The 27805-nt window shown below is 35.3% G+C and overlaps 1 protein-coding gene across 5 annotated transcripts in view; it reads right to left on the bottom strand.

The window, feature by feature from the left end:
- LOC107852316 overlaps positions 1-13135 on the bottom strand; it is a 21718-nt gene extending 8583 nt beyond the window's left edge. Inside the window, exons 1-6 of one of the 5 annotated variants that reach the window (XR_001669397.2) lie at positions 12839-13132; positions 12489-12765; positions 11251-11581; positions 10758-10814; positions 10045-10613; positions 3768-3929 (exon numbers count right to left, since the gene is read on the bottom strand). Coding sequence is in view for 1 of the 5 variants with exons in the window: in XM_016697380.2 (XP_016552866.1) it covers positions 11294-11581; positions 12489-12537; positions 12839-12996 (495 nt within the window). In the remaining 4 variants the exon portion in view is untranslated. Of the gene's footprint in view, positions 1-3767; positions 3930-10044; positions 10614-10757; positions 10815-11250 lie in introns of those variants that run through there. The other 4 variants (XR_001669396.2, XR_001669398.2, XM_016697380.2 and 1 more) reach the window with 4 other exon arrangements.
- Between the last annotated feature and the right edge of the window lie 14670 nt (positions 13136-27805).

Here is a 27805-nt window from a genome sequence, read left to right as displayed (position 1 = left end):
TGCAAATCAAGAAAGATGTGGGTCAACAAAAGGTTAAGTCATTTGAAGTTTATGGTGATGGTATTCTAAGATTTCAGGGTAGGTTGTGCGTTCCGAATGTTGATGGGCTACAAAAAAAAATCCTTAATGAGGCGCACACTTCGAGGTATGTTGTTCACCCAGGCTCTACTAAGATGTACCATGATCTGAAAACCTTGTATTGGTGGAATAACATGAAATGTGATGTAGCTGATTTTGTGTCCAAGTATTTGAACTGTCAACAAGTGAAGGTAGAACACATGAAGGCAGGTGGTACTTCCCAAGAGATAGCCCTGTCTTTATGGAAATGGGAGATGATAAACATGGACTTCATTACAGGACTTCCGAGATCCCGAAACTAGTATGATTCTATATGGGTGATTGTAGATCGGTTGACAAAGTCAACCTACTTTTTGCCTGTAAGAACTAATAATTCGGGAAAGGGTTATACTAAGATTTACATTGACGAGATAGTTTGGTTGCATGGGGCACCAATGTCCATTATATCCGATAGTGGTACACAGTTTTCATCTCAGTTATGGAGATCTTTTCAGAAGGGTTTAGGTACACAACTGAATTTGAGCACAGTTTTCCACCCTCAGACGGATGGGCAAGCTGAGCGTACCATTCAGACCCTCGAGGATATGTTGAGGACATGCATCATTGATTTCAAAGGTAGTTGGGTAGATCACTTGCCACTGGTTGAATTCGCTTACAATAACAGTTACAATGCCAGCATCAAGATGGCTCCTTTTGAGGCTTTGTATGAGAGGAGATGTAGGTCTTCGATAGGATGGTATGAAGTGGGTGAGACTCAGTTATATGGGCATGATCTTGTTTATCAGGCGATGGAGAAAGTGAAGATCATTAGAGAATGGCTCAAGACTGCTCAGAGTCGTCAGAAGTCCTGTACCGATGTTCGGAGAAGAGAACTAGAGTTTGAAGTTGGTGATTGGGTGTTTCTCAAGGTTTCTCCTATGAAAGGAGTTATGCGGTTTGGAAAAAGGGGTAAATTGAGCCCTCACTATATAGGGCCATATAAGATTTTGAGGAAGATTGGTGCAGTTGGTTATGAGCTAGAATTGCCTGCAAGTTTGGGTTCCGTTCATCCGGTATTCCATGTATCCATATTGAAGAAATGCATTGGAGATCATTCTCTGGTATTGCCAGTAGAGGGTATCAAAGTGATAGACTCCTTGTCTTACGAAGAAGATCCCATTGAAATTTTAGATCGCCAAGTTTGAAAGCTGAGGAGCAAAAAGATAGCCTCAGTAAAGGTATTGTGGAGGAATCAGAAAGTCGAAGAAGCAACTTGGGAGTCAGAAGATGACATGAGAGTTAGATATCCCAATTTATTTGCTTCGATGGAGGATGAGACAGAATGTACTATTCCTATCTTATCTTTCCTAGTCCTTTATTATGCTTGAAATCGTGTCTGTCTGTGTCTCGCATCATCATTCGGGGATGAATGATCTTAAGGGGGGATAATGTAACGCCCCGCATTTCGGGCTACAATATAGACCATGATTCTGATGTGTTGATAAACCCCAAAGCCATAAAATCCTATGCCAATACAGCATGTTAATTAATTGTGTAGCATATGAATCCATTCAAGCTTGAATTTAGACCATGGAGGTCCTTCAACTCAAGGACGAGTTGAAACTATTTCGATCGACTAAGTTTTAGTGGACGTGGTAAAGTGTGTCAGCTTCCATTGACCATAACTCTCTGTATATGTCGAATTAGGGATCCTACTATGTGTCAAATGATAGGTCTTCGAGTTAGCTTTCCAACAGTACCAATTTTGCTAAAATCCGACACCCAAGCAAGAAGTTATGGCCTTTCAAAGTGATATGTGTTGCCTAACCAATCGCTCATGGCCACTGGAAAGCATAGGCGATAGCCTAGTCGACACCTATGTAAATATAGGCAATGGGATGGGCGACGCCTATGTAAAGAATTCAAGTGACTTAAACACTCCGTTTTGGGGACAAAATGGTCCTTTTCCACCCTTACTTAGCCCTAAAACACAAAATTCAGTTCCAAGGACCCCAAAATACACCCTCATTCATCGAAAGTGCTCAAGGTTTCTCCTTAGGGTTTCAAAGTAAAAATCCAAATAGTTCAAGATTCGACCATAGGTTTTCGAAGATAATTACATATTTGGAATCACCAATCCGCAAGCTTTAGGAAACATCTATTATCTTTGGAAATAGAGGTACGTGGGGTTATCTCAAAAATCTCATGGGCTTTAAAAATTCATGTTTTCAAATGGGGGTTTTGAAATTATGAATATGATTATGTTTTAAAACTTTTATGATATTGATTTGGCCCTTAGGCCTACTCCCAAAGTGATTTGCTATATGATATATATATATATATATGCATGTATTCCGAAAAGATGTTAACTTGAGAGCATGAATGATATGAAATTTCCTCTCTTGATGTGAATTTATTTTAAATGTTCATATGATGTAAATTGTTTTAAAACATCTTGAAGAGCATGACACGAAATGTTTTTAGAATTGATATGATTTTGACTTGAAAACGAGAAGGTTATTCATGTTGAAAACAATGGTTGAATGAGAAGAATGATGTGATATTGATGGCTTGCAAGTCGGGTATGACGATACACTACAGAGTATGACATATGATTGATTTGAACAAAGTTTGAATGTATTGATTTCATGAGAAAGGTGGATTCCCGAAGAAGGCGTTTGAGTGAAAGGGCTCATCGTTGGAAACCATAGTTGCCGATGCGGGTCATATGATATTGTATCCTACATGGGAGGATAGTAAAATAATTAGGACATCTCATATGGGGGGATTCCCTGCGGTATACTCACATGGGGAGTATACCGGCTCCAACTCCTGGCGGCTACTTGGATTGGAGGCTTGGACGCCAAGCACCAGAGGCAGATTCCACATAGCCGTGGAATTACAATTGTAGGGTATTCCACCTAGCTCAATCACATTACATTGGTATTGAAAACTATTGCATTATGCCCATGTGTTTTCAAATGATTTGATATGAAATTGCTTTATAATGACTCTCAACTATATTTTGTAAAAATATTATGTTTTGTTTTGATATCTCTGCGTGCCAGTACTTTTGTGCTGACCCCCTCCTCTCTCCAACCTCTCAAGTTCAGAGGACTAGTATAGGGGTCAAGAGAATCAGTAGATTATTCAGACAAAGTTGCAAAGACAAGTGTTGAGCTTTCTATGTTTTGGAAGGTCTTATGTCCTGCAGTCCTTTTATCTTATATTTAGTTTTAGGGTCTACTGGGGGCCTTGTCCCAGTTTATATACAGTTACTTGACTCAGTCATTTGTTAGAGATTTTCGCAGACAGTTGTTTAGGGGTTGATTGATGTTGGGGGAACTTTATTTCCCCGTTATTGGTTCTTTCCATATTTATGACCATGTTTCCGAATTATTTTGTTTCTTCCGCATTACTTTGATCATATGAATTAGGTGCATGATTACCAGACAAATAGGGGTGTTTCGGGCCTCCATGGTTCGAAATGCTTGTCACGGCCAGGCCCTGGTTCGGGTCATGACATTATGTAGTTGAACTAAGAACATCACATAGATATCTTTTTCAACCAAATACTAAATAACAGAACTTGCATGCTGATATGACAGTTACAAGGATGGAGCTTATTTATATTCTGTGTGAAAAAAAGGAAACAAATACTTGATACAGGTATGAGAAATGTCTGAAAACTTGCAGGCTGTAAAGCTTACCTAAGCTAACGGGCAGAGGCTTATCATTGCCATTGGTGAATGGAACCAAGATGCGTACAAAGAAAGAAACAAGTCTCTCTCAGCATCTTTGACCAGTGATTGTTTAAGATGATCCCGAAGGTCAGACAACACAGGCGAAGCAAGCAAAATCAAGTTTAAAGCCTGAAACAAACATCATCACACTCAGCTTACTGCGAATACAACATTAAGAACCATACAGTTAATATGAGCCACAGATAACAATATCTCAAGAGAGTTTTGTGACCACATGAAATTAATTAAATAAAGCAAAGTGTGAGATCTATATCATTCACCCTCTACATTGGAAATGGTGATACTCTCTTGATAAATAAACAAATTAGCAAACCTGAACCATCACAGATACAAAGTATATATCCGATTCTCCTTCAAGTATTGTGGACAGTTCATGGTAAACTCTTTTAGCATTTAGAAGTTCACACAACCGTCGAATAATCAAAGCTCCATGCCTGAAAGAGATTTGAAAGCTAGGATACTAGGAGACACTGCAGAAAAGGTCATTTGCCTTGGAGATACTTCATATTTTAATCAAAAAGTCACAAAACCTACATATTTGAGCAGGGATTAACACAACATACTATTGGGACATGATTGATTGTGTAGTAAATTGTGTAGATTTCTCTTCCTAATTTGTGCTCTCAATTGTGCAGATTTCTCTCCTTAATTTGTGCTCTATTAAATGTATATAATTCTCTAGCTGATTTCTAGTGATTTAGATATCTAGTTACCTTAGTTAGCCTTTCCTTTACTTGTATATATATATATATATATATATATATCAATGTAACCTTTGGATAATACACAAGTCTAATACATTACTTCTTCATCTCTCGAACCTTTATGGTATCAAGGCCTTTTTAAACTTCAACGAGTCTTCTCAATCGCTTTCAATTTTTTTTTCTTTGGTTCTATGGCATCCATGGTGAATCCAAGTAATTCTACTATCCCTGCTAATAACACCAGCCATTTGGTGCAATTTAACCTAAGTTCCCAGCTTCCCCTCAAACTTACTGGTCTAATGAACTTTGTCATTTGGAAAGCGTAGATCGAATCTCTCATGTTCGGTCATGATCTCTACTGCTATCTCGATGGAACCTTAACAACACCATAAAAAACGGTAACCCTCAACAACCAAGAGGTACCCAATCCAAAGTACAAACTCTGGTTTCGCCAAGACCAGTTGATACACAATGCCTTAATGGCATCTGTTGATCCTACAATCACCTCTTTAATAGCCAAAACGTCCACCTCAAAGCAAGTGTAGGACACACTGCATAACCTGTATGCTAACAAATCACATAAAAGTGTTTTTAGTCTCCGAAACCCTCTGGCTAACATCACAAAAAACTCTCGCAGTATGACAGAGTACTTGCGCGAGATCAGGAATGTTGTGATGAACTTGAAACGGCTGGAACTTCTATTCCAGATGATGAACTTGAGGTCAAAATTCTCAGCGGTCTAGGACCTGAGTATGATTCAACTTCAGCGGCTATCCAAGCGCGAGATACACCTATCTCGTATGAGGAGCTATACAATAAGTTTCTCAATAGAGAGCTTCTCCTCAAACACTTACAGCTACAATGGCACATAAACCATCACCAAATAACTTTACACCCCACAATAATAAGAGAGGACAACAATGGCATCCACAATATCCCAATCAGCAAAATGCACAAACCTCATCTCCAAATTGGTGTCCAACAAATGCACAAGCCACATCACCAAATTAGAGTCCAACGGCCCCTCGACAAACTCATCCAGTTTGTCAGTTATGCGGTCGCACTGGGCATACTGTCAATGTGTGGCGTTCATGCTCCCACAATCACTTGGAAGCCAGGGCAAACTTTGCTTCCATGCCTTGGGTTGTCGATTCAGGATCATCGCATCATGTGATTGTTGATTTTCAAAATCTTCAATGTCCAGATGACTACACTGGTACTGATGATATTACCATGGGCAACGGTAACAAAATCCATATAACTCACACTGGTCATGTTCAAATAAATGCTTCAAATAAAAAGTTTCATCTTTCGAATACTTTGTGTGCACTAGAGATTAAACGTAACCTTATATCTGTGTCTCAATTTTGCAAAGATAATCTGACATCCATAGAATTTTTTTCATTTGATTTTCTTGTGAAGGATCTGAGTACGGGGGCACCATTGGCACGAGGCCGGAATAAAGAAGGACTTTATGAGTGGCCTGTTGGAGGATCCCAATGCAATCTGAGCTACCAATCCTATATGGCAGAATCTCAACAATCTTGGCATAGAAAATTAGGACACCCAAATAAAAGAGTGCTTAAAACACTCCCACATAAGTTTTCAATTCCAATTCCAAATTCTGAAATGTTTGATCATTGTAATTCCTGCTCTTCTAATAAAAGCCATCGGCACCCCTTTTCTGAGAATACCCTAGTGAGCAACAAACCTTTACAAATTATTTTCAGTGATGTATGGGGCCTATCACCTGTTTTGTCAATTGACAAAAAATTATATTATATAATTTTTGTTGATCAATTTACAAAATACATTTGGTTGTACACACTTAAAAATAAAAGTGAGATCAAAACAGTTTTTTCTAAATTTAAACCTCTTGTTGAAAATTATTTTCATACAAAAATACTCTCAGTTTATACTGATGGTGGTGGTGAGTTTGAAGGTCTTAAGTCATTTCTTCACACCACTGGCATTGAGCACCTTGTATTGCCACTATATAACCACAACAGGTAGCTATGGCTGAACGTAGACATCGACACATCATTGAAACAGCAAAAACCATTTTACACCAAGCCTCCATGCCTCCAGTATTTTGGTCCTTTGCGTGTCAACAAGCAACATTCTTGATTAACAGGCTTCCCACCCGCACACTTCATTATGATTTTCCATACCAATGATTATTTGGAGAAATTCCAAATTATCAATCCATTCGTACGTTTGGTTGCCTATGTTATCCATGGCTTAAACCATATGCCAAACACAAACTAGAACCTAAGTCCACCCTTTGTGTTTACTTAGGCTATTCTAATACCCATCACAGCCATCAGTGTTATGATCCTATTTCACAAAGGATATATATTTCACGAGATATTATTTTTTTATGAAAATAAATTTCCTTTTTCTGATATATTTTCATCTTTGAAAAACAAAGGAATTTCAAAATTAGAGTGGGATATCATGTACAAAGAGTCAAATAACCTTAGTGTCAAGTCTATGCCTCCAGTGGATTATGAGATTCTCCAGCCAATCAAGGTTGCTCCAGAATTGTTGGCGACACCTCCTACAGGTTCATCTTCAGGTCCTTCTTTGGCAGCAACACCAACTCCTGTCGTCGGCTCAAATTGCTCCACACAGCCCATTGTTGTCCCATCTACCACACAACCACTAATCCAGTATCAATGCCAAAATTGGCACACCCCGACAAACCCTTTATCTACACCAACTCCAGACCCCTCCCCATTCATTCCATCTCACAATCATCACCAATCCTCCACCACAGCTTCCGCACATACCCAACAACCATCCATTCACCGACCTATTACTCGTTCACAAAATAATATCACCAAACTCAAGCCAACATTTGATTATCTTACAGTTGCATTAACTGAATCACTTCCCACCCCTTATAACCAAGCCCAAAAGAGTGCACACTGGAGAGAAGCGATGAATCTTGAGTTTGAAGCATTGATGAATAACAAGACGTGGTAGCTTGTACTACCATCCTCTTCTCAAAATGTTGTTGATTGTAAATGGCTCTATCGTATCAAAACCAAATCAGATAGAAGTGTTGACAGGTATAAAGCTCGGCTAGTTGCAAAGGGCTTCACGTAATGACCGAGTGTGGATTATAACTCTACATTCAGTCCAGTGGTAAAACCGATTACTGTTAGACTCATTTTGTCAATTGCAGTTTAGCACAATTGGCATTTGCACCAACTGGATGTGAATAACGCATTTCTTCAAGGACACCTTGAAGAAGATGTTTATATGTGTCAACCTCGTGGGTATGCTCATCCTGATTTTCCTCATTATGTGTGTAAACTAAGAAAAACAATTTATGGACTTAAGCAGGCCCCTCGAGCCTGGTACTCTGAGTTAAAGCAATTCTTGCTTCAAATTGGTTTTCAAAAGTCTAACTCTGACTCTTCTCTGTTTATTCGTCATCAAAATGAAGCATTGATCTACATTCTTGTATATGTTGATGACATAATTATCACTGGATCGAACTCTGAGGTTATCAAGAAAACTATCCAGGTTCTTTCATCCAGATTCTCTCTCAAAAACCTTGGACATCTCCACTACTTTTTGGGTATTGAGGTTCTCCGCACTAAATAAGGGATCGTCCTTTCTTAGGCAAAGTATGTTTCTGATATTCTTGTTGCCCATAATATGTCTAAATGTAAGCCTGTTACAACTCCCATGAGTTCCACGGCCTCACCATCCTTAAAGGATGACACACCTCCAGCGGATGCCACCTTATATCGCCAAGTACTTGGTAAGCTTCAATATTTGTCATTCACCAGACCAGATATAAGCTTTGCAGTTAACTAATTATCTTAATTCATGCATGCTCCTACACAAACACACTGGTCGCTTGTTAAGCGAGTCTTGCGATACCTCCGGTACACCAAAAATCATGGCTTACAGATAACGAGCGAGACACATCCTGGGTTGTTTATGTATTCAGATACCGATTGGGCTAGTGACATTAATGACAGGAACTCTACTTCTGGATATATCTTGTACCTTGGTGCAAATCCTATTAGTTGGTCGTCCAAAAAGCAACGCATTGTTGCGCGCTCCTCCACTGAAGCAGAGTATCGTGCAGTAGCTTCTGTACTTGCTGAGGTCAATTGGGTTCAAAAACTTCTTGTTGAACTACATGTACAGCTGCCTGATCCACCTATAATCTATTGTGATAATGTTGGTGCTACCTATCTTTGTCAAAATCCGGTACTTCACAGTAGGATGAAACACATTGAAATTGATTTTCACTTTGTTAGAGATCAAGTGCAGCGAAAACAGGTGCTAGTTCAACACTTACATGCTACCGATCAGCTCGCGGATACGCTTACAAAGACTTTGCCTCGTCTGTTGTTTCATCAACATCTATCCAAGTTAAAGGTTATTGACGCCACCTTCAACTTGCGGAGGCGTATTGGGACATGATTGATTGTGTAGTAAATTGTGCATATTTCTCTCCCTAATTTGTGCTCTCAATTGTGTAGATTTCTCTCCCTAATTTGTGCTCTATTAAATGTATATAATTCTCTAGCTGATTTCTAGTGATTTAGATATCTAGTTACCTTAGTTAACCTTTACATACCACTGTGGAAACGTGGGTGTACATGCCAGTTGGACCCTCTCCAGGAAAAGTCTTATCATTGGAGGTTTTCCACATACATCCTTGATAGCAGATGTTATAACAAAAATTGCTTCAGACACGGTAAATAAAGCCACTAAGATTCTATAAGAAAAAAGAATGGAAAGACAAGTTTGATGAAGCTAAAAGTGTAGAAGAGAAATTCCCGCTATCGAAGGACATCAAATAAGCTTCACATAGAAAATCTCTTTTTCATGGAATGAACACCATAAGGTAATTAGGTATACTTGATGATGAATGGATTCTGTCGTGTTTTTCATTTTTTAAAAAAATATTTTATCACATGGGGTAAAAGTAAGCCGCAAATTATGTTTTAATCGCAGAAAACAAATCATTATCTTTAGTTATACACGCTCTTTTAGAGTAGATCTTGAAGAATAACTCCAATATTTGATAAAGTCAAAACATTGATAGGAAAATTATTAGAATAAGACTATTTAGTAAGTTCAGTTTATTTTATATCAAGGCGAGATCTGGCAACACATCCACACCTCGACTATTCCAATGGATACCTACTATCTGGAAAACTCTATATGCCAAGACACTGGCAGATGCGAACAAACCACCTAAGTTTTGAATCAGCTAAAATTTAACCCCTCTTCATTCACCGCTAAATACATCTTAGGTACTTAGTAAGTTGACTTATATTTAAACATTTTTCTTTTTACGCACACAAAAGATAGGATGTTTTACTTGAATACTAAATCACGACATCTAAAATCATGAAATCATCTTAGTTTTGAACACTCAGCAATTTCAGAGTTTGCAATGGCATTAATGTCAGTAAAGATTTATTTTCAACTTTTTTAATTAAACTATTGAAGGTAATGACTCAAATTATATGTAATACACTTACACGCAAGTTCATCCTACTCATCCTTTCCTACAACATAGATGCTGACATCTCTAAGTACTGTATATACGATGTAAACAGACCTACAGATATATAAAAGTATTTGTTAGTTTCAAAAAGGTATATAAAAAGTATGTGAGAATACTATAGATAAAAGAATTGTAGCGAAAACAAACCAAATTATTAGCAAACCACCATTTACGACAAGAATCTGTCTTAAGGTTCAGATGAAAGGAGAGTATTTTCCAGAAGCAACAAGCCAATTGATATAAATACAATTCCAAACACTACAGACAAAGGGTGAAACTTCGAAGCAACCAGTCTAGCACATCAACAGAGAGTTCCTCTCAGTGACACACTACCTCTCCCTTCTACGACCAACTGTTGTTGTTAATTATATGTTATAACCATTGGCCAGCAATGTTAGTCCAAGTAACAACAAAAACAAATTTACATACTTGTGGCAAGCCACTGGGATTCTTCATTCTTGATCCTTTTAAGGTTCCCCGCACCTTAGAATAACTAAGAATGATCTCCAATGCAGACGCTCATCTGCTGGTACTCCACTAAAACTGCAAGTGAAAATGGATAAAATGAGTTAATTCTTGCAAGAAGAATTGAAAAAGGTTGTGCCAAAAATTGATTTCACTCCAAGAGAATATTAAGCAATCGCATTTTTGAAGGATAAGTTCTAAAGCATATTAAGGTTAATATACCTCTTCACGAACACTTGGAAAATAATTGTACATACAACTATAGTGTAACTCATTCTCCTGCAAAAAAGAATATCAAAACATTTAGTTCCGACATGGGAGCAAAGGCATTTTTGGAGGATCTGAGCAACACTGAACTTTTTATTACAAGTTGAACTAATTATACTGTCAATACATATGACTTTCTTTAATACTACTCCCTCCGTTCCATAATAAGTGAATTGTTGGAGTATTTTTTATGTTTCAAAATAAGTGAATGGTTCACAATTCAAGGTAGATGTTGGAAATTTTTTCCAAATTTACCCTTCATTAAATGTGCATTGGGAGTGATGTATCATGTGTCTTTACTTTTTGAAGAGGGCAAAAATGGAAAAACATGTTTTTACTTTTTTTCTTAATATGTGTGCCAAAATCCAACAATTAACTTATTGTGAAATGGAGGGAGTAAAAATTATGTAATTCAGGCCTGGAAAACCACTGAAGCGAAAGAGGATACCTGAAAGAACCTCCTGAGTGGTCTTGGAGGACTTTTTGAAGCATTAGAATTGGTGGAAGAGTGACTCCAAGCTACTGTAACTACCAGCATCGATGTTGCAATCGGAAATGACCAATTCTAGGAACCACAGATCAGAGTTCTTTTGCCAAAGAACAAATCCTCCATCCTCACATGTCCTTTTGGAGTTCATTTGGTTACCACTTTGCTGAATGTCTGACATTGGCATCTGTGATTGCCCTACCGCGTACATGCTATTGATTGAATTTAATGCAGTCTGCCCTCCGCTAGCTGCTACATATTGTTGTACTATGTATTTTACAGAAGAAGTCATCTGATGACCACAATATTAGAATGGTTTCAGCATGTATTTGAGAAATTTAAGCAAAATCTATTACATAAGGTATTCGGATAATATAATTTAGTAAATAAAAGTGTGCACTTCCAGAAATTGCACTACTACAACCCATTGTTTATAACCCTACATACTTACAAATAGAGGATCAACATAATACTACAACTTATAATAAGATAATAACTTAAATTGTTTAGCTTCGAAGATCTAGAGAAGCGAGATGTCTCAACCATAACATGCTATAAACTAATGTGGAAAACCTATGTTGATCATCCTATCCAATAATATTGCGACACCGGTGTCGGATCCTCTAAAATTGTGATGCTTTTGAAGGACCTGACATGTAGCCGGCAACATTTTTGAAGATTCCGAGCAATATAGTTGATAATCAAAAGTTCAAACCAATGTCAAGAAAAGTGGACAAAGTGCCAATATTCTTATGGTACTCAATATACTAGAGCTACTCCAGCAATTAAATCAAGTTTCTACAAATTAAAACTGCTTACCAAATAGAAATGATCAATTGGAACCTCGACATATCACAATAGATCAGAATGCTAACGAAAGCTAAAGGTGACTTGAAAAGGTATTGAAAACAAAGTGCAGGGAGCAAACAGAAATGTAAATGGACAAAGTTGGCTATATATTCCTCTTTTCTACGAGCAAGATATATACATATATCATGTACATTCTCCCAAATAGTCCCTATTGAGGATGTGAAAGCAGGTGTATTTCATTGCTATCAATAATAGTTTGCTCTTTTTAGTAAAGACGAAAGATTAAACATCATCTTTCACCAAACAAAGAAGCCAAATAGTTATAATGTAAAGTAACATAATCCTTCACTAACATAGCAACGAAAAACAAGAAAGATAACAGAAATTACCTTGAACACCGACCTTGAAAGACCACAATGACTGATGATATCCTTAATGCTTCATTCCCAGACAATGTTGTTACAAACAGTTCCACACATAGCAATAATTTGACATATAAGGCCATACTCAAACCACTAAAACACTTGTGTGGGCATTTAAAAAATTACATCATGGTCACTAATTTTTTAAAGAGCAAGGCTTCACACTAATACAAATGAGCAGATAATATCGTGGATCTGGTATATCTCTGTCCTGAACAGTGGTATCAGCTCTTTTAAGCTCAATCTGTTAAGCGAAAGAGAGAAGCAGACTCATGATTTCTTTATTTCATGATGGAGAATGAGAAGGTTATACTCACCTTTGGCTGAAGATACAATTGATTTGTTGAAGCAATGATAGATTCATGGTGCTTGCACAAATTAAAGTGCCTTTTGTGACATCTTTCTCAAGCTTGCTTCCATCCAAATTAATGGTGTTAACAGTTGATTGAGCTTGAGCTACCATCATCCATGTCATCACCGTTTGTCGTCGACCACCGGAACCTTCTCGGAGAATTCGATGACGATGCAGTGACGAAAACTTTAGTTTCCTTTTCTGTCGTCAAGATATTTTTTAGAAAGTACGTTGTTTATTTATTTTTATATTTTGCTATATTTTTTATTTTTTTTTTGGTTTCAATTGGACCGGGTATGATTTATGTAGCAGGCGTTTGGCCATGAAAATTTAAAAAAATTTTAAGTTAGAGGGGAAATTGAAGTTAGAGTTGTGTTTGGGTAACTTTTTTGAAAGATTTTTTTTAGATTATTATTTTATGCCCCCAATTTTTATAAACTATTAAAATCACTCAACTAACTAATTTACCTACCATTATATAACCTAATGTGATTCTTATATATAGAAACTTTCATTTCTCGAACCAAGCTTGTATTAACAAAGAAAATAATACTCGAGAATAAATGTAAAAATGATCGTCAAAAATATAATTTAACTGCCAGCACTTCATTCTAAACAAATTTAGCCCAAAGTGATGATGCAATCATACCAATACTAACGTATCAAATTCTATCAGAACTCCAAACTTGTACGATATATCACAAGTTCTCAATAACATTTGTTTTTTCTTAATAATAATTAAAAGAAATCTCTTAACAAGTATGTTGATAAGAGAATATGGAAAAATATCAGGCTAAATAAAGTAAAATCAGTAGTATTAAAAATTTATATGGCCTATCCTAATTAGTTTTAAATCAATTTATGTCGTTATATAAAATACAAAATCACGATGAGTTCTCTCTTCAGTCATTCAATTAAAAAGTATTTAATATACTTTAAAAGTAATTATACGATTGTATCTTAATTAAATCTTGAAGTCAGATAGTATTCAATTTGACAGACTTCCAGGTGAAAGAAAAAATAGTACTTATGCATTTATTTTTATTTTTTTTCTTGATGGTTGGTTGTAATTATAAGAGGGCTTTGTATAAAAATTTAAAGACTAGGATTATATGTAATAATAATGAAAGTTGGAATTGGAAGTGGAAAATAGTAAAAAACAACAAAAAGTTGTTTTCACTTTTCAGAATCCAACTCTGAAATTATTTTCGAAATTTTCATGGACAAACACCACAACTTTAATAAAGTGAAAAAAAAATCCGAAAAAAGGAAAAAAAATTATGGCCAAATGGCCCCTTATTTTGTACATTGTTATTTTCATGTTTAATAAATGGCCCAAGACAGGGCCAATTTAACATAATAATAATAATAATAATAATAATAATAATAATAATAATAATAATAATAAGGGGATCTTTCAGAAATAGCCTTACTTTGCTATAAAATCCCTCTTTTATAATCACATTTTACATAATTACCATTTATAGCGCTGTATTTGATTTCCAGTCGTTATATTCACTTTTACTCAGTGGTCTGTATTCATAAAAACATAAATACACTACATATTTATTCTTGCAAAAAACACTACCATTATTTTTTTTATTTTTTGCGTTTTCCTATTTTTTTCTTCTTCTTTTTTCTATTTTTTCCTATTTTTGTTTTTTTTTTCTTTTTTCTCTCTTTAATCTCCAACTTCTATTTTTCCTTCTTCTTTTCTTTTCTTCTTTGATTTTTTTTTTACTTTTTGTTTTGTACTTAGTTTCTTTATCATTTTTTTGTTCTATTTTATATTTCTTGTATTTTCAAAAAATATGACTAATCGAGTACAAGTCATGGATGATAGCATAAATACCACAATTATTTATCATATTTGTAGTCACACCATCATTTATATTTTTGTATTCATTGATATAACTATATTTATATTTGTATTATAAAGTCCGCGCTTGTATTTATATTTTATAGTTCGTATTTGTATTTGTATTTTATAGTTCACACTTGTATTTATATTTGTTAGTTTGTATCATCATTTATATTTTATATAATTCACACTTATATTTTAAAGAACTATTTTGTATTTATATTTTATAATTAACTGCATATTATACTGGATTATGTTTATATTATGATTTTATTGTGTTTGTATATTTAGATTGTATTTGGATTATACTTATATTTGTATTTTATTTTCGTCGATGTCTTTTTATTTTTAAAGAATTATTTTGTATTTGTAAGCTGATTACATATTGTATTTAGCCGTTACTATGTACCATTTATCATTTGTATTTGTATACAAATAAGTAAATGCATTAATTGTATTTTTTTTATTCTAAAATATATAAATATGCAATGTATCATTTGATACGAATTTACCATTTTGTATTTGTACATCAAAATTATCATTCATATTTGTAACTAAATAAATATCACTTGATGCAACTACAATTACAAATAAATGAAACAAATGATTTTACAAATACAAATACAATATGTATTTGTATATATTGTATTTGTATAGAAATTTAAATTGTATTTATTTGTATCAATAAATACAACTCATATTAATAAATACAAACAAGTATTCGTAGAAAGACAATCAATCATTCCTTTTCAATAATTAAAAAATACAAATGATAGTACGCACTTGAGCTCGCATTTGTATTTATATTTGTATTATTAATTCGCACTTATATTTGTATGCTATAGTTTGAATTTATATTTGTATTCTATAGTTCGCACTTATATTTGTATGCTATAATTCGCATTTGTATTTGTATTTATAGTTTGTACTTGTATTTGTGTTTGCTAGTTCGCACAAATAAAAAGAAGGAGAAAAATGAAATTAAAAAAGAAGAAGGAGAAAAAATAAGAGAAAAAATACATAAAGAAGGAGAGTAATAGAAAATAGAGAAAAAATACAAAAAAAAAAGAGAGGAGAAAAAATGAAAAGAAAAAAAAGAAAAGAAAAAATGAAAGAGAAAAAAGTGAAAAGGGAAAAAAGAAAGAGAAAATATCAAAAAAAAAAAAAGGAAAAGAAAAAAAGAAGAAAAAAAATGAAAAAGGAAAAAAAAAAAGAGGAGAATAATAGAAAATAGAAAAAGAGAGAAAATATATGAGAGAGATAATGAATTGTAATTAGGAAAAATTAATAGGCAAGAGGGGCTATGAATTGTAACTAATTAAAATTTAGGCTAGATAGGATAATTAGGAGCATATGTTTGCTAAGATATGTAGTTATCCCTAATAATAATAATAATAATAATAATAATAATAATAATAATAATAATAATGAAGTGTGTGAGATCCATGTTCGAATTTTGTAAAAAATAAAATAAAAACTTAATGATTATTGTTGTGTCAACAGTATCAAAATGAAATTTTAATTACATCTGTTCTCCTATTATTTCTTAATCAAATAACAATATTTTAATTAAATAAGAAATAAGTATATTATATTATATTATATTATACATAAATGTATAATTATTTATTATACTATAATAAGATGTTGCAATCTATAATTTTGTAAAATAATATGTTATTTATCCGCGTATCGCGTGGGTACGTATACTAGTATTATTATAAGAAGGGAAAGTTTCAAAAATAGCAAGAGTTTGGCACAAAACACACCTTCCATAGCCACACTTTACATATTTACCACTTATAGCCGTTGTATTCGTTTCACAGTTGTTGTATTCACTTTTACTTAGTGGTCTATATTCATAAAAAAATATAAATACACTTCATATTTAGTCTCGTCAAAAATATTGTATCATTTTTTTCATTTTATTATATTTTTTTGTTTTTTCATGCTTTCCACCTTTTTTCTTCTTTTTTTTTCTATCTTTTCCTATTTTTATTTTTTTGTTTCTTTCTTTTTTATTTTTTTTATTTTTTTCTCTCTTCTATCTCTAACTTCTATTTATCTTTCTTCTTTTCTTTTCTTCTTTGATTTTTTTTCTTTCTTTTTTGCACTTATTTTCTTTATCATTTTTTTGTTCTATTTTATACTTTTTGTATTTTCAAAAAATATGACTACCCGAGCACAAGTCATGTTTGATAACGTAAATAACACAGTTGTTTATCGTATTCATAGTCACATCGTCATTTATATTCTTGCATTCATTGATACACCAGTATTTATATTTTAAAGTTCGCGCTTTTATTTGTATCTTTTAGTTCGCATTAGTATTTATAATTTATAGTTCACACTTGTATTTATATTTGTGTCACGACCCAAAAACGAGGGTTATGATGGCACTTGTCGCGGCGTACCTTGACAAGTAAGTCTATCACCCAAACTAATACGAAAAGAGGAAAAAACAGAAATATCCCAAGGTAAGACTTCTAGAACGAAGCCGAACCATTTAAGTAATCATAATAATGAGGAAAGAACTTATTCAAAATGCCAATCATGCCCAAAATCAGGTGTCAGTAATGTAAGAACTACTAATACAATCCAAGAGTAAAATACATCAGAAAAATAACCATAAAGAAATAATATCTGTCTCAAAATGCTAATAAAGACATAACTACTATAGAAAAATAGAGGTGAACATCGGACGCGTGAATGTCTAATCGCTACCGTGGAAGCTACAACAATCATGTGAGTCAATCAAGCTAAGGCGCACTCGAGCTAGGACCTGCACTAAAAGGGCGCAGTAGGCATGAGTACGATCCACTTATACTTAGTAGGTATCATAAGCCGACCAAGCAAAGTAGTAAATAAAGCATACAAAATATATACTAAGGGCACATCACCTGCAAACAGAAAATGTCCCACAACTGTAGCTCACACCGCTTGCGCTAACAGTTCTAATACATTGAAGGGGAGCCTTGGAGTAACTGGTAAAGTTACTGCTATGTGACCAAGAGGTCATGAGTTCAAGCCTTGGAAATAGCCTCTAGCAAAAATGCAAAGTAAGGCTGTGGATAATACATCCTTATGGTGGGGCCCTTCCCCTGACACCGCGCATAGCGGTATCTTTAGTGCATCGGGCTGCCCTTTTTATATATTGCAACATCACATCAAGATAGAACAAAAGTACGTATTATATCACATATAAGAAGAACAAAGGGGAACATGCATATAAAAGATCATCAAATACAAGTAAAAGAAGATACGATAAATACATAGATGATAAGTCAATATGCCAATACAACACAACATAACATAATAAAGTAAGTACAATGTATATAATGATGATGATACACGAGGTCGTCGCACAACCTCCGGGATCGTCGCACAATCCATGAATACACCTACGGAGCCAAAGTTTCCCGATGTAGGACCCATGGAGGGTTCGTCAACCCGTATATAATCCACATATCTCATATCTCCTTTTGACACATTCCTCAGAAAGGGTTTTATAAAGGTGTTATAATATCTCCTCCCCGACACATCCTTTGGGGAGGGTTTTAAAAAGGTGTTGCCAGTGTTTCTTAGATGTTGCCATAGCGGTACCAATCTTTCATGAATGAGTATGATATGAGGATGTAATGATCACAACCAATTACAATGAGTATTTTCACAATCAACCACAATGATATATTTCCACAATCATGTGAGCCAATCTCCACTCATTATTTTAGTTTCATCCACGAATTTTTCACATGTCTCATATGCCAAATAAAGAATGAATATAATCATAATACACCAATGGTACCATATTAAGCATCTTAACAACACAATACAATTATTCATATATATTCAAGGCTATTAATATCACAAAGGATCCCACACGATCACACATATCACATAATGACTCAATTTCGACAATTACATCACATATAGGCCCCCACACGGGCACAACACATAAATAGCCATTTTTCATGATTAGTTCCCACCCTTGACATGCATTTTTATCATCATTTAATACCCAACCTAGTCTGAAAGAGTTAAGCCATAACCTACCTCGAAAGTCGAAACTGGTCCGCTATACTTGAACCCGTGACCTTACTTTTCACGAATAATCCCGAACTTCACTAAAAACATCAAATATGAAATCTAAATGTCAAAATAAAACCAACAACACTCATATTGACTACTTTTGGTTCGGGGTCAAAATAGACTCCCAAAATGGATTTTGGAAAAAGAAGGGCAAAATTGAAATTTTACTGCAAAAAAATGTTCAAAATATTTTTAAGAACCTACATATGAAACCCCAAGTTAAATCGAGTAAAAAAATGAGGTTTAAATTGAAGAAAACCTATTTTTGAGTTTTATCGAGTAAAATCTTTGAAATTCGGGTTAAAATCAAGAATCAGAGTTGTTTTGAAAGTTAAATTGATGAAAAACTAGTAATTATAAGATAAAAACATTATTCAAGTGAAAAGGAATGAAAGGGTTTAAAATCAAGCTCTAAAGTTTTTGGAGTTTTGAGAAATTAATTAAGAAATTACTAAGAAAAGAGTGAATTCTTACCTTAAATCTGTAATAAAACCAAGAAATAAGTGTTAATCTAGCTTCCCAAGCTCTCACAAACTTTACTTTTAAGCTCCCACACTATTTTAGGGTTTAACTCTCAAGAGGCAAGATGAAAAAAATGAACCAAAAAGAGTGAAAAAGCTGTATTTATTGCAGTTTTTCTGCAACATTTAGTGCAGAAAATTTTTTCCCATAAGTCAAAACGGACTCCGATAGGGTGCTCAAAATTCGTTTGGAGCCCGATACATGCAAACGAACTATGCAACCATACTAAATTCGATGTTTTGGACGCGTTGGCGTAGTCAAATTTTCTAAAAAACACTAGTTTCATAAAGTTGACCCCCCGAAACTCAAAATTATAATTTTTCAAAATCGAGGGTCGAAATGAGATTTAGAAACTGTAAAATCATACCAAATATGCTAACACCCTAAAATCGACATTCTAAATTTACTGGCGAAGTCGTATTTTTCATTTGAGGTCGTTTCGACCAAATGTGGGTACCACACCTATATTTCTAATTTTTCAACTTTCCGATCAATAGGTCGACTCGGGTGCACCGGGACCCGTACCAAAGGTCTACCTAGCATAAAATTGATATTTCGGATCTGCTAGCGCAGTCCGTTCGACCATCCTTTACACGAATCAAAAGATAGCCATATAAGTCCAAAATAAGGCTCTCGAAGCCATAAAAACCCACAATATTGCATAAATGATACCAAAATGCATCGAAAATCATGTCAATCACTCCCACACCCCAAAAATATCATAATGCAGCTACAGGGAGGGGTAAAATAGTCAAATCACATAAAATCACAAATTTCACATATTTCATCAAATTTTTAGGTCGTTACATCACCTACCACTAAAAATCTAGTTCGTCCTCGAACTAATGCAAGGAAATACTTGAATCAATGAAGAGCTGAGGATAAGAACTACTCATATCAGAATCGACATCTCAAGTAGCTTCATCTATAGGTTAATGTCCCCACTGGACCTTAACCACAGGGATCGATTTGGAGTGCAAGCACCTACATCCCTAGCCAAAAATGGAAACTAGCTCCTCAACGAAGGACAACCGCTCATCTAACTGAACCGACTCCCAACAAATGACATGAGACTCATCAGGAATATACAGACAAATCATAGAAACATGAAAAACTGGATGAACAGTTGATAGATCAGGGGGAAAAACCAACTCATAAGCCACATCACCAATAGTCCGAAGAATCTCAAATGGACCAATATACTTGGGGCTAAGCTTGTCCTTCTTCCCACACCTCATCACACACTTCATGGGTGAAACTCAAAGGAAAACATGATCACCAACACTAAATCTCAAGAAACGAAGTCTACGATCAGCATTGCACTTTTTCCTAATCTGAGCTGCTCTAAGTTTATCCTGAATGACCCGGACTCTATCTAAAAACTCAAGAAACAAGTCTGTACCTCGAGGTCTCACCTCTTAAACATCGAACTAACCTACTGGGGAGCGACACTACATACCATACAACGCTTCAAAAGGAGCCATATCAATACTGGAATGGTAGTTATTATTAGATGTAACTCTGCTCAAGCTGAATACTGGTCCCACTGGCCACCAAAATCCATCATGCATATGTGGAGCATATCCTCAAAAAACCTGAATAGTTCGCTCTGACTGACATCAATATGGGGAGCGAAACGCTGTGCTAAAATCAACCCAAGTACCCGACTCATCTTGAAAAGTCTTCTAAAAGTGACATGTGAACACAAAACCTCGATCTGAAATAATAAACACCAGAACACCATGCAAACGCATAATCTCACGAATGGATATACAAGCCAACCTCTCAACACTGAATGAGACCTGAACTGGAATAAAATGAGTTGACTTGATCAACCGATCCACGATGAACCAAACACTGTCAGAACCATGAAATATACAAGGCAAACCAATCATAAAGTCTATGGTGATCCGTTCCCACTTCCACTCGGGAATAGGTAACCTCTGAAGCAATCCACCAGGTCTCATATGCTCGGCCTTCACCTGCTGACAACATAGGCAACGAGCTATAAAATTCACTATATCTCACCTCATACCACCCCACCAGTAGCGTTGTCTCAAATCATGATATATCTTAGTCATACCCGGATGGATAGAATATTTAGAACAATGGGCCTCCTCCAAGATCAACCTAATCCAACCACTCATTCTCGGCACACAATCTTGGTCTCTAACCCGCAAAAATCCATCTGAATCAAGTGAGGCTCCTTAGCCTCCCCACTCTATACCTTATCTCAAATTAACCTCAATTCCACATTATCAAATTGATGAGCTCGAATCTACTTCATCAAAGAAGATCTAGTATCCACAAATTCCAAAACACGCCCCGGTATTGAAATATCAAGCCTAACTATTTGGTTAGCCAAATACTGAACCTCTAAGGCCAAAGGCCACTCTTGGGTTAAAATATGGGCCAAGATACCCATGCTAGTCGACTTCCAACTCAAGTCATCTATAACCACATTAGTCTTACTCGGATGGTAGAGTAGTAAAGTCATAATCCTCAAGCAACTCAAGCCAACGGCGCTGCCTCATATGAAGATCTCACTGGGTAAAGAAGTGCTGAAGGATACGGTGATCTGAGAAGGTCTCACAACGGACTCCATACAAGTAGTGCCTCCACAACTTCAAGTCAAACACAACTACGCACAACTCCAAATCATGGGTAGGATAATTCTTCTCATGAGGCTTCAACTAACGATACAGATATGTAATCACCTTGTCCTCTTACATTAACACAACACCTAACCTAACACTTGAAGCATCACAAAAGATGGTAAAACCCATACACCCCCTGGGAAAAGTCAAGATAGGAGCAGAAGTCAATAAATCCTTGAGCTCTTGGAAGCTCGCCTCACAAGCATAAGACCATTGGAAGGAAATCTTCTATTTGGTTAACTTTTTTAATGGAGCTGCAATGGACGAAAAACCATCAACAAAACACCGATAATAACCTACCAAGCCAACAAAACTCTGTATCTCGGTGGGCGAATTAGGTCTAGCCCAATCATAAACCGCTGCAACCTTAGCTGGATCAACCACAATACCTTCTTTAGTCACCACATGATCCAAGAAAAAAAAAACTCCAACCAAACTCGCACTTAGAGAACTTAGCCTATAATTTCTTACCATTCAATCTCTAAAGCACAAACCACAAATGCTCCTCATGATCAACCTCACTCTTGGAATACACCAAGATATCATCTATACATACAATAACAAAGGAGTCAAGATACGGTTGAAACACCCAGTTCATCAACTTCTTGAATGCGGCAGGGGGCATTGGTCAACCCGAAGAACATAACCAAGAACTCATAATGCTATATCGAGTCCAAAACAATTTGTCTTCAAAATATGGGAAGCTCTAATCCTCAACTGGTAATAACCAGACCTCAAATCAATATTCGAAAATACCGTAACACCCTGAAGCTGATCAAATAAATCATCGATACGAGGAAGATGATACTTATTCTTAACTGTCACCTTATTCAACTGTCGATAATCAATACACATCTGCATAGACCCATTCTTTTTCTTCACAAACAAGACATGTGTAATCCAAGGCGAAATACTAGGTCGGATAAATCCTTTATCCAACAACTCCTACAGCTGACCCTTCAATTCCTTTAACTTTGTTGGGGCCATCCTATAAGGAGGAACAGAAATAGGCTTGGTGCCCGACTCAACATCAATAGCATTAATATCTTAATCCAAAGGCATACCAGGTAAGTTTGTAGGGAACACATCCATAAACTCACGTACAATACGGATGGAATCCAAGAAAGGAGGTAAAATAACATTGATGTCATGAATATGGGCCAAGTAAGATAAACATCCCTTCTTAACTAATTTATGAGTCTGGACATAAGATATAATCCTCTTATAACCCGAATGAAGTGCACCCTTCCAAGCTATCCTTGGCATACCCAGCGAAGCTAAAGTCACAGTCTTAGCAAAATAATCTAAGATAGCATGATAAGGAGCCAATCAATCCATACTCAAAATAACATCAAAATCAACCATATCTAATAAAAGTAAATCTACCAAAGTATCACTCCCAAAAAAAGTCATAACACAAGATCGATGTGCCTGATCCACCACTAAAGAATCACCTACTGGGCTAGATACACAAATAGACATGGCAGAATGTTCACTAACAGAATCAAAACTTAAACCAAAATATACAGACACATAGGAAAAAATTGATCCAGTATCAAATAATGCAGATGCAGGTCTGAAGTAAACGAGCTTGATACCTATAATCACAATATCAGAAACCTCTGGCTCAGGTCTGGCTAGTATAGCATAACACTGTCCACGACTACCAACTAGCTGAGTAGCCCCATGACTACCAATACAGGCTCTACCATCTCTACTTCTCTCACCTTTGGTAGAACCCTTACCTCTCACAGCTGAAATAGAAGTAGCTCTAGACATATGTTGAGAATGGTCCTTGGCCACATGGCCAATCTCATCGCACACATAGCAACCTCTATGACCAGTCTCAATAGGAGAAAGTACAACTAGGCCTGAACGGCCACCCTAAACTGCTGAACTAAAAGGTCTAACACCTGAACTCTGTAAGGCCTCCTGCACTGGCCTACACTATCCGCGAGAACCACTAAAATCTCTACCATAGGGAGACTCACCTCTAAACTCACAAAAATAATGCACTTTTTTGGCACCACCCTGAGATACTTGAAGAATAGCCTCTGTCATCTTAGCATGATTCACAATACTCTAAAGAGGATCCCCAAGCACAACCATCTGATACGTAGCCAACTGAAGGGAGACATCTAAAACCTTCACAAACTTTTGAATCTTCTCAAACTTGGTGGAAATGGTATCTTAGAAATATCTAGACAGGGTATGAAAATGTGCCTCATACTCAACGACTGTCATAGAGCCCTGCTCCAAATGATTAAACTCGTCCTACATACGATATCTCAAACTGAAAGGCATAAATCTCTCCAGAAAGGCATCAACAAAGTGATCCCATGACAACTTAAGAGCATAAACAAGCCTACAACCGACAAATAATCTCCACCAATCTCTCGCAGAATCTCTCAAATAATAGCAGTATAAGCCACACCATCTGCGCATAAAGAGTGAAGCACAACTCAGAACATAAGATATGAAAGAATTCATACGATAAGGAATAAAATGAGGAAGGTTTCTTTAGGATATCCTATAGCCTCTCAAAGATAGATACGGACGTTTGTGAGACTCTATTAGACATCCCATTCTTACACCGTTGAGACCAATAAAACCTGGTTGCTCTCATACCAATTTGTCACGACCCCAAAATGAAGGTCATGATGGCACTTGTCGGGGTGTACCTTTATAAGTAAGCCTATCACCCAAACTGATACGAAAAGAGGAAAAGACAAAAATATCCCAAGGTAAGACTTTTAGAATGAAGTCAAACCATATAAGTAATCATAATAATGCAGAAAGAACTTATCAAAAATACCAATCATGCCCAAAACCAGGTGTCAGTAATGTAATAACTACTAATATAATCTAAGAGTCAAATACATCAGAAAAATAACCGTAAAGAAATAATAGCTATCTCCAAATACTAATAAATACATAACTAATATAGAAAGATAGAGGTGAACATCATACGCATGAATGTTCAACCGCTACGTTGGAAGCTCTAACAATCGCCCGAGTTAATCAAGCTGAGGTGCACTCGAGCTAGGACCTGCACAGAAAGGGCGCAGTAGCATGAGTACGATCCACTTGTATTCAGTAGGTATCATAGGCCGACCAAGCAAAGTAGTAAATAAAGCATACAAAATAGACACTAAGGGCACATCACCTGGAATCAGAAAATGTCCCACAACTTTAGCCTACACCACTTGCTCTAACAGTTCTAATACATCTCATATATATTGCAACATCACATTAAGATAGAATAAAAGTAAGTATTATATCACATATAAGAAGAGCAAGAGGAAACATGCATATACAAGATCATCAAATACAAGTGATAGAAGATACGATAAATACATAGATGACAAGTCAATATGGCAATACAACACAACATCATACAATAAAGTAAGTGCAATGTATATCATGATGATGATGCACAAGGTCGTCGCACAACCTCCGGGATCGTTGCACAATTCCCATATACACCTACGGAGCCAAAACTTCCCAACGTATGACCAATTGGGGGTCTATTAACCCATATACAATCCACATATCTCATATCCCCTTTCCAAAATATCTCTCGAAAATGGTTTTATAAGGTGTTACAATATCTCCTCCCCAGCACATCCCTCGGGGAGGGTTTTAAAAAAGTGTTGCCAATGTTTCTCAGATGTTGCCACGGTGGTACCAATCTTTCATGAATAAGTATGATACGAGGATGTAGTGATCACAATTAATTGCAATGATTATTTTCCCAACCAACCACAATGATATATTTCCACAAATATGTGAGCCAATATCCACTCATTATTTTAGTTTCATCCACGAATTTCCACATGTCTCATATGCTAAATAAAGTATGAATATAATCATAATACACCAATGGTACCATCTTAAGCATCTTAACAATACAATACAATTATTCATATGTATTCAAGGCTATTAATATCACATAGGATCCCACACGGTCACACATATAACATAATAACTCAATTTCGACAATTACATCACATATAGGCCCCCACACGGGCACAACACATAAATATCAGTTTTACATGATTAGTTTCAAACCTTGACATGCATTTTATCATAATTTACTACCCAATCCAGTCTGAAAGAGTTAAGCCATAAACTACCTCAAAAGCCGAAACTGATCCGCTACACTTGAATCGGTGACCTTAATTTTCACGAATAATCCCTAACTTCACTAAAAACATCAAATATTAAATCTACGCGTCAAAATAAAACCAACGACACCCATATTGATTACTTTTTATTCGGGATCAAAACGGACCCCTAAAATAAGTTTCCAAAAAAAAAGAGCAAAATCAAATTACATCTGAAATTTGAAGTTAAATCGAGTTAAAAATGAGGTTTAAATTGAAGAAAACCTATTTTTGACCTTTATCGGGTAATTTTTTTGAAATTCGGATTAAAATCAAGAATCAGAGTTGTTTTAAAGGTTAAATTGATGAAAAACTAGTAACTATAATATAAAAATTTTATTCAAGTGAATAGGAGTGAAAATAGGGTTTAAAATCAAGCTCTAAGATTTTTGGGGTTTTGAAAAATTAATTAAAAAATTACTAAGAAAAGGATAAATTCTTACATTAAATCTGTAATAAAACCAAGAAATAAGTGTTAATCTAGCTCCCCAAGCTCCCACAAAATTTACTTTTAAGCTCCCACACTATTTTAGGGTTTAACTCTCTAGAGGTAAGATGAAAAATGAACCAAATGGGCTAAAAAGAGTGAAAAAGTTGTATTTGTTGCTGTTTTTCTGCAACATTTAGTGCAAATTTTTTCCCTTAAGTCGAAATGGACTCTGATACATGCAAACGAACTATGAAAACAAACTAAATTCGACGTTCCAAACGCGTTGGCGAAGTCATATTTTCAAAAAAAAATCATTTTCATAAAGTTGACCCTCGAAACCTGAAATCATAATTTTCCAAACTGAGGATCAAAATGAGATTTAAAAGCCGTAAAATTATAACATGCTAACACCCTAAAATCGACATTATAGATCTACTGGAAAAGTCAGATTTTCCATCCAAGGTCGTTTTGATGAATGTGGGTCCCACACCTATATTTCTAATTTTTTTAACTTTTCGATCAATAAGTCGAAATGAGCTCGAGTGCACCTGAATCCAAACCAAAGGTATACCTAGCCTAAAATCAATATTCTGGATCTACTAACATAGTTCGTTCGACTATCCTTCAAAGATATCCATTTAAGTCCAAAATAAGGCTCTCGAAGCCATAAAAAATCACAATATTGTATAAATGATATCGAAATACATCAAAAATCATGTCAATCACTCCCACACCCCAAAAATATCATAATGCAGCTACGAGAAGGGGTAAAATAGTTAAATTACACAAAATAACAAATTTCACATATTTCATCAAATTCTTATGTCGTTACAATTTGTTAGTTCGCACCATCATTTATATTTTATATAATTCGCACTTGTATTTTAAAGAACTATTTTGTATTTGTATTTTATAAGTGACTTTATATTATATTAAATTATATTTATATTATGATTTTATTGTGTTTGCGTATTTAGATTATATTTGTATTTGTATTCTATTTTCGTCGATGTCTTTTTATTTTTAAAAAATTATTATGTATTTGTATTTGTAAGTTGATTGCATATTGTATTTAGTCATGACCATGTACAAATTTATCATTTGTATTGTATACAAACAAGTAAATGCATTAATTGTATTTTCTTGATTCTAAAATATATAAATATGTAATGTATCATTTGATACAAATGTGTCGTTTTGTATTTGT

Source organism: Capsicum annuum, chromosome 1 (genome assembly GCF_002878395.1).
Source record: "Capsicum annuum cultivar UCD-10X-F1 chromosome 1, UCD10Xv1.1, whole genome shotgun sequence".
Taxonomy (NCBI): Eukaryota; Viridiplantae; Streptophyta; class Magnoliopsida; order Solanales; family Solanaceae; genus Capsicum; species Capsicum annuum.
Note: the sequence above shows the minus strand (reverse complement) of the source record. Positions and strands in the feature narration are given on the sequence as shown.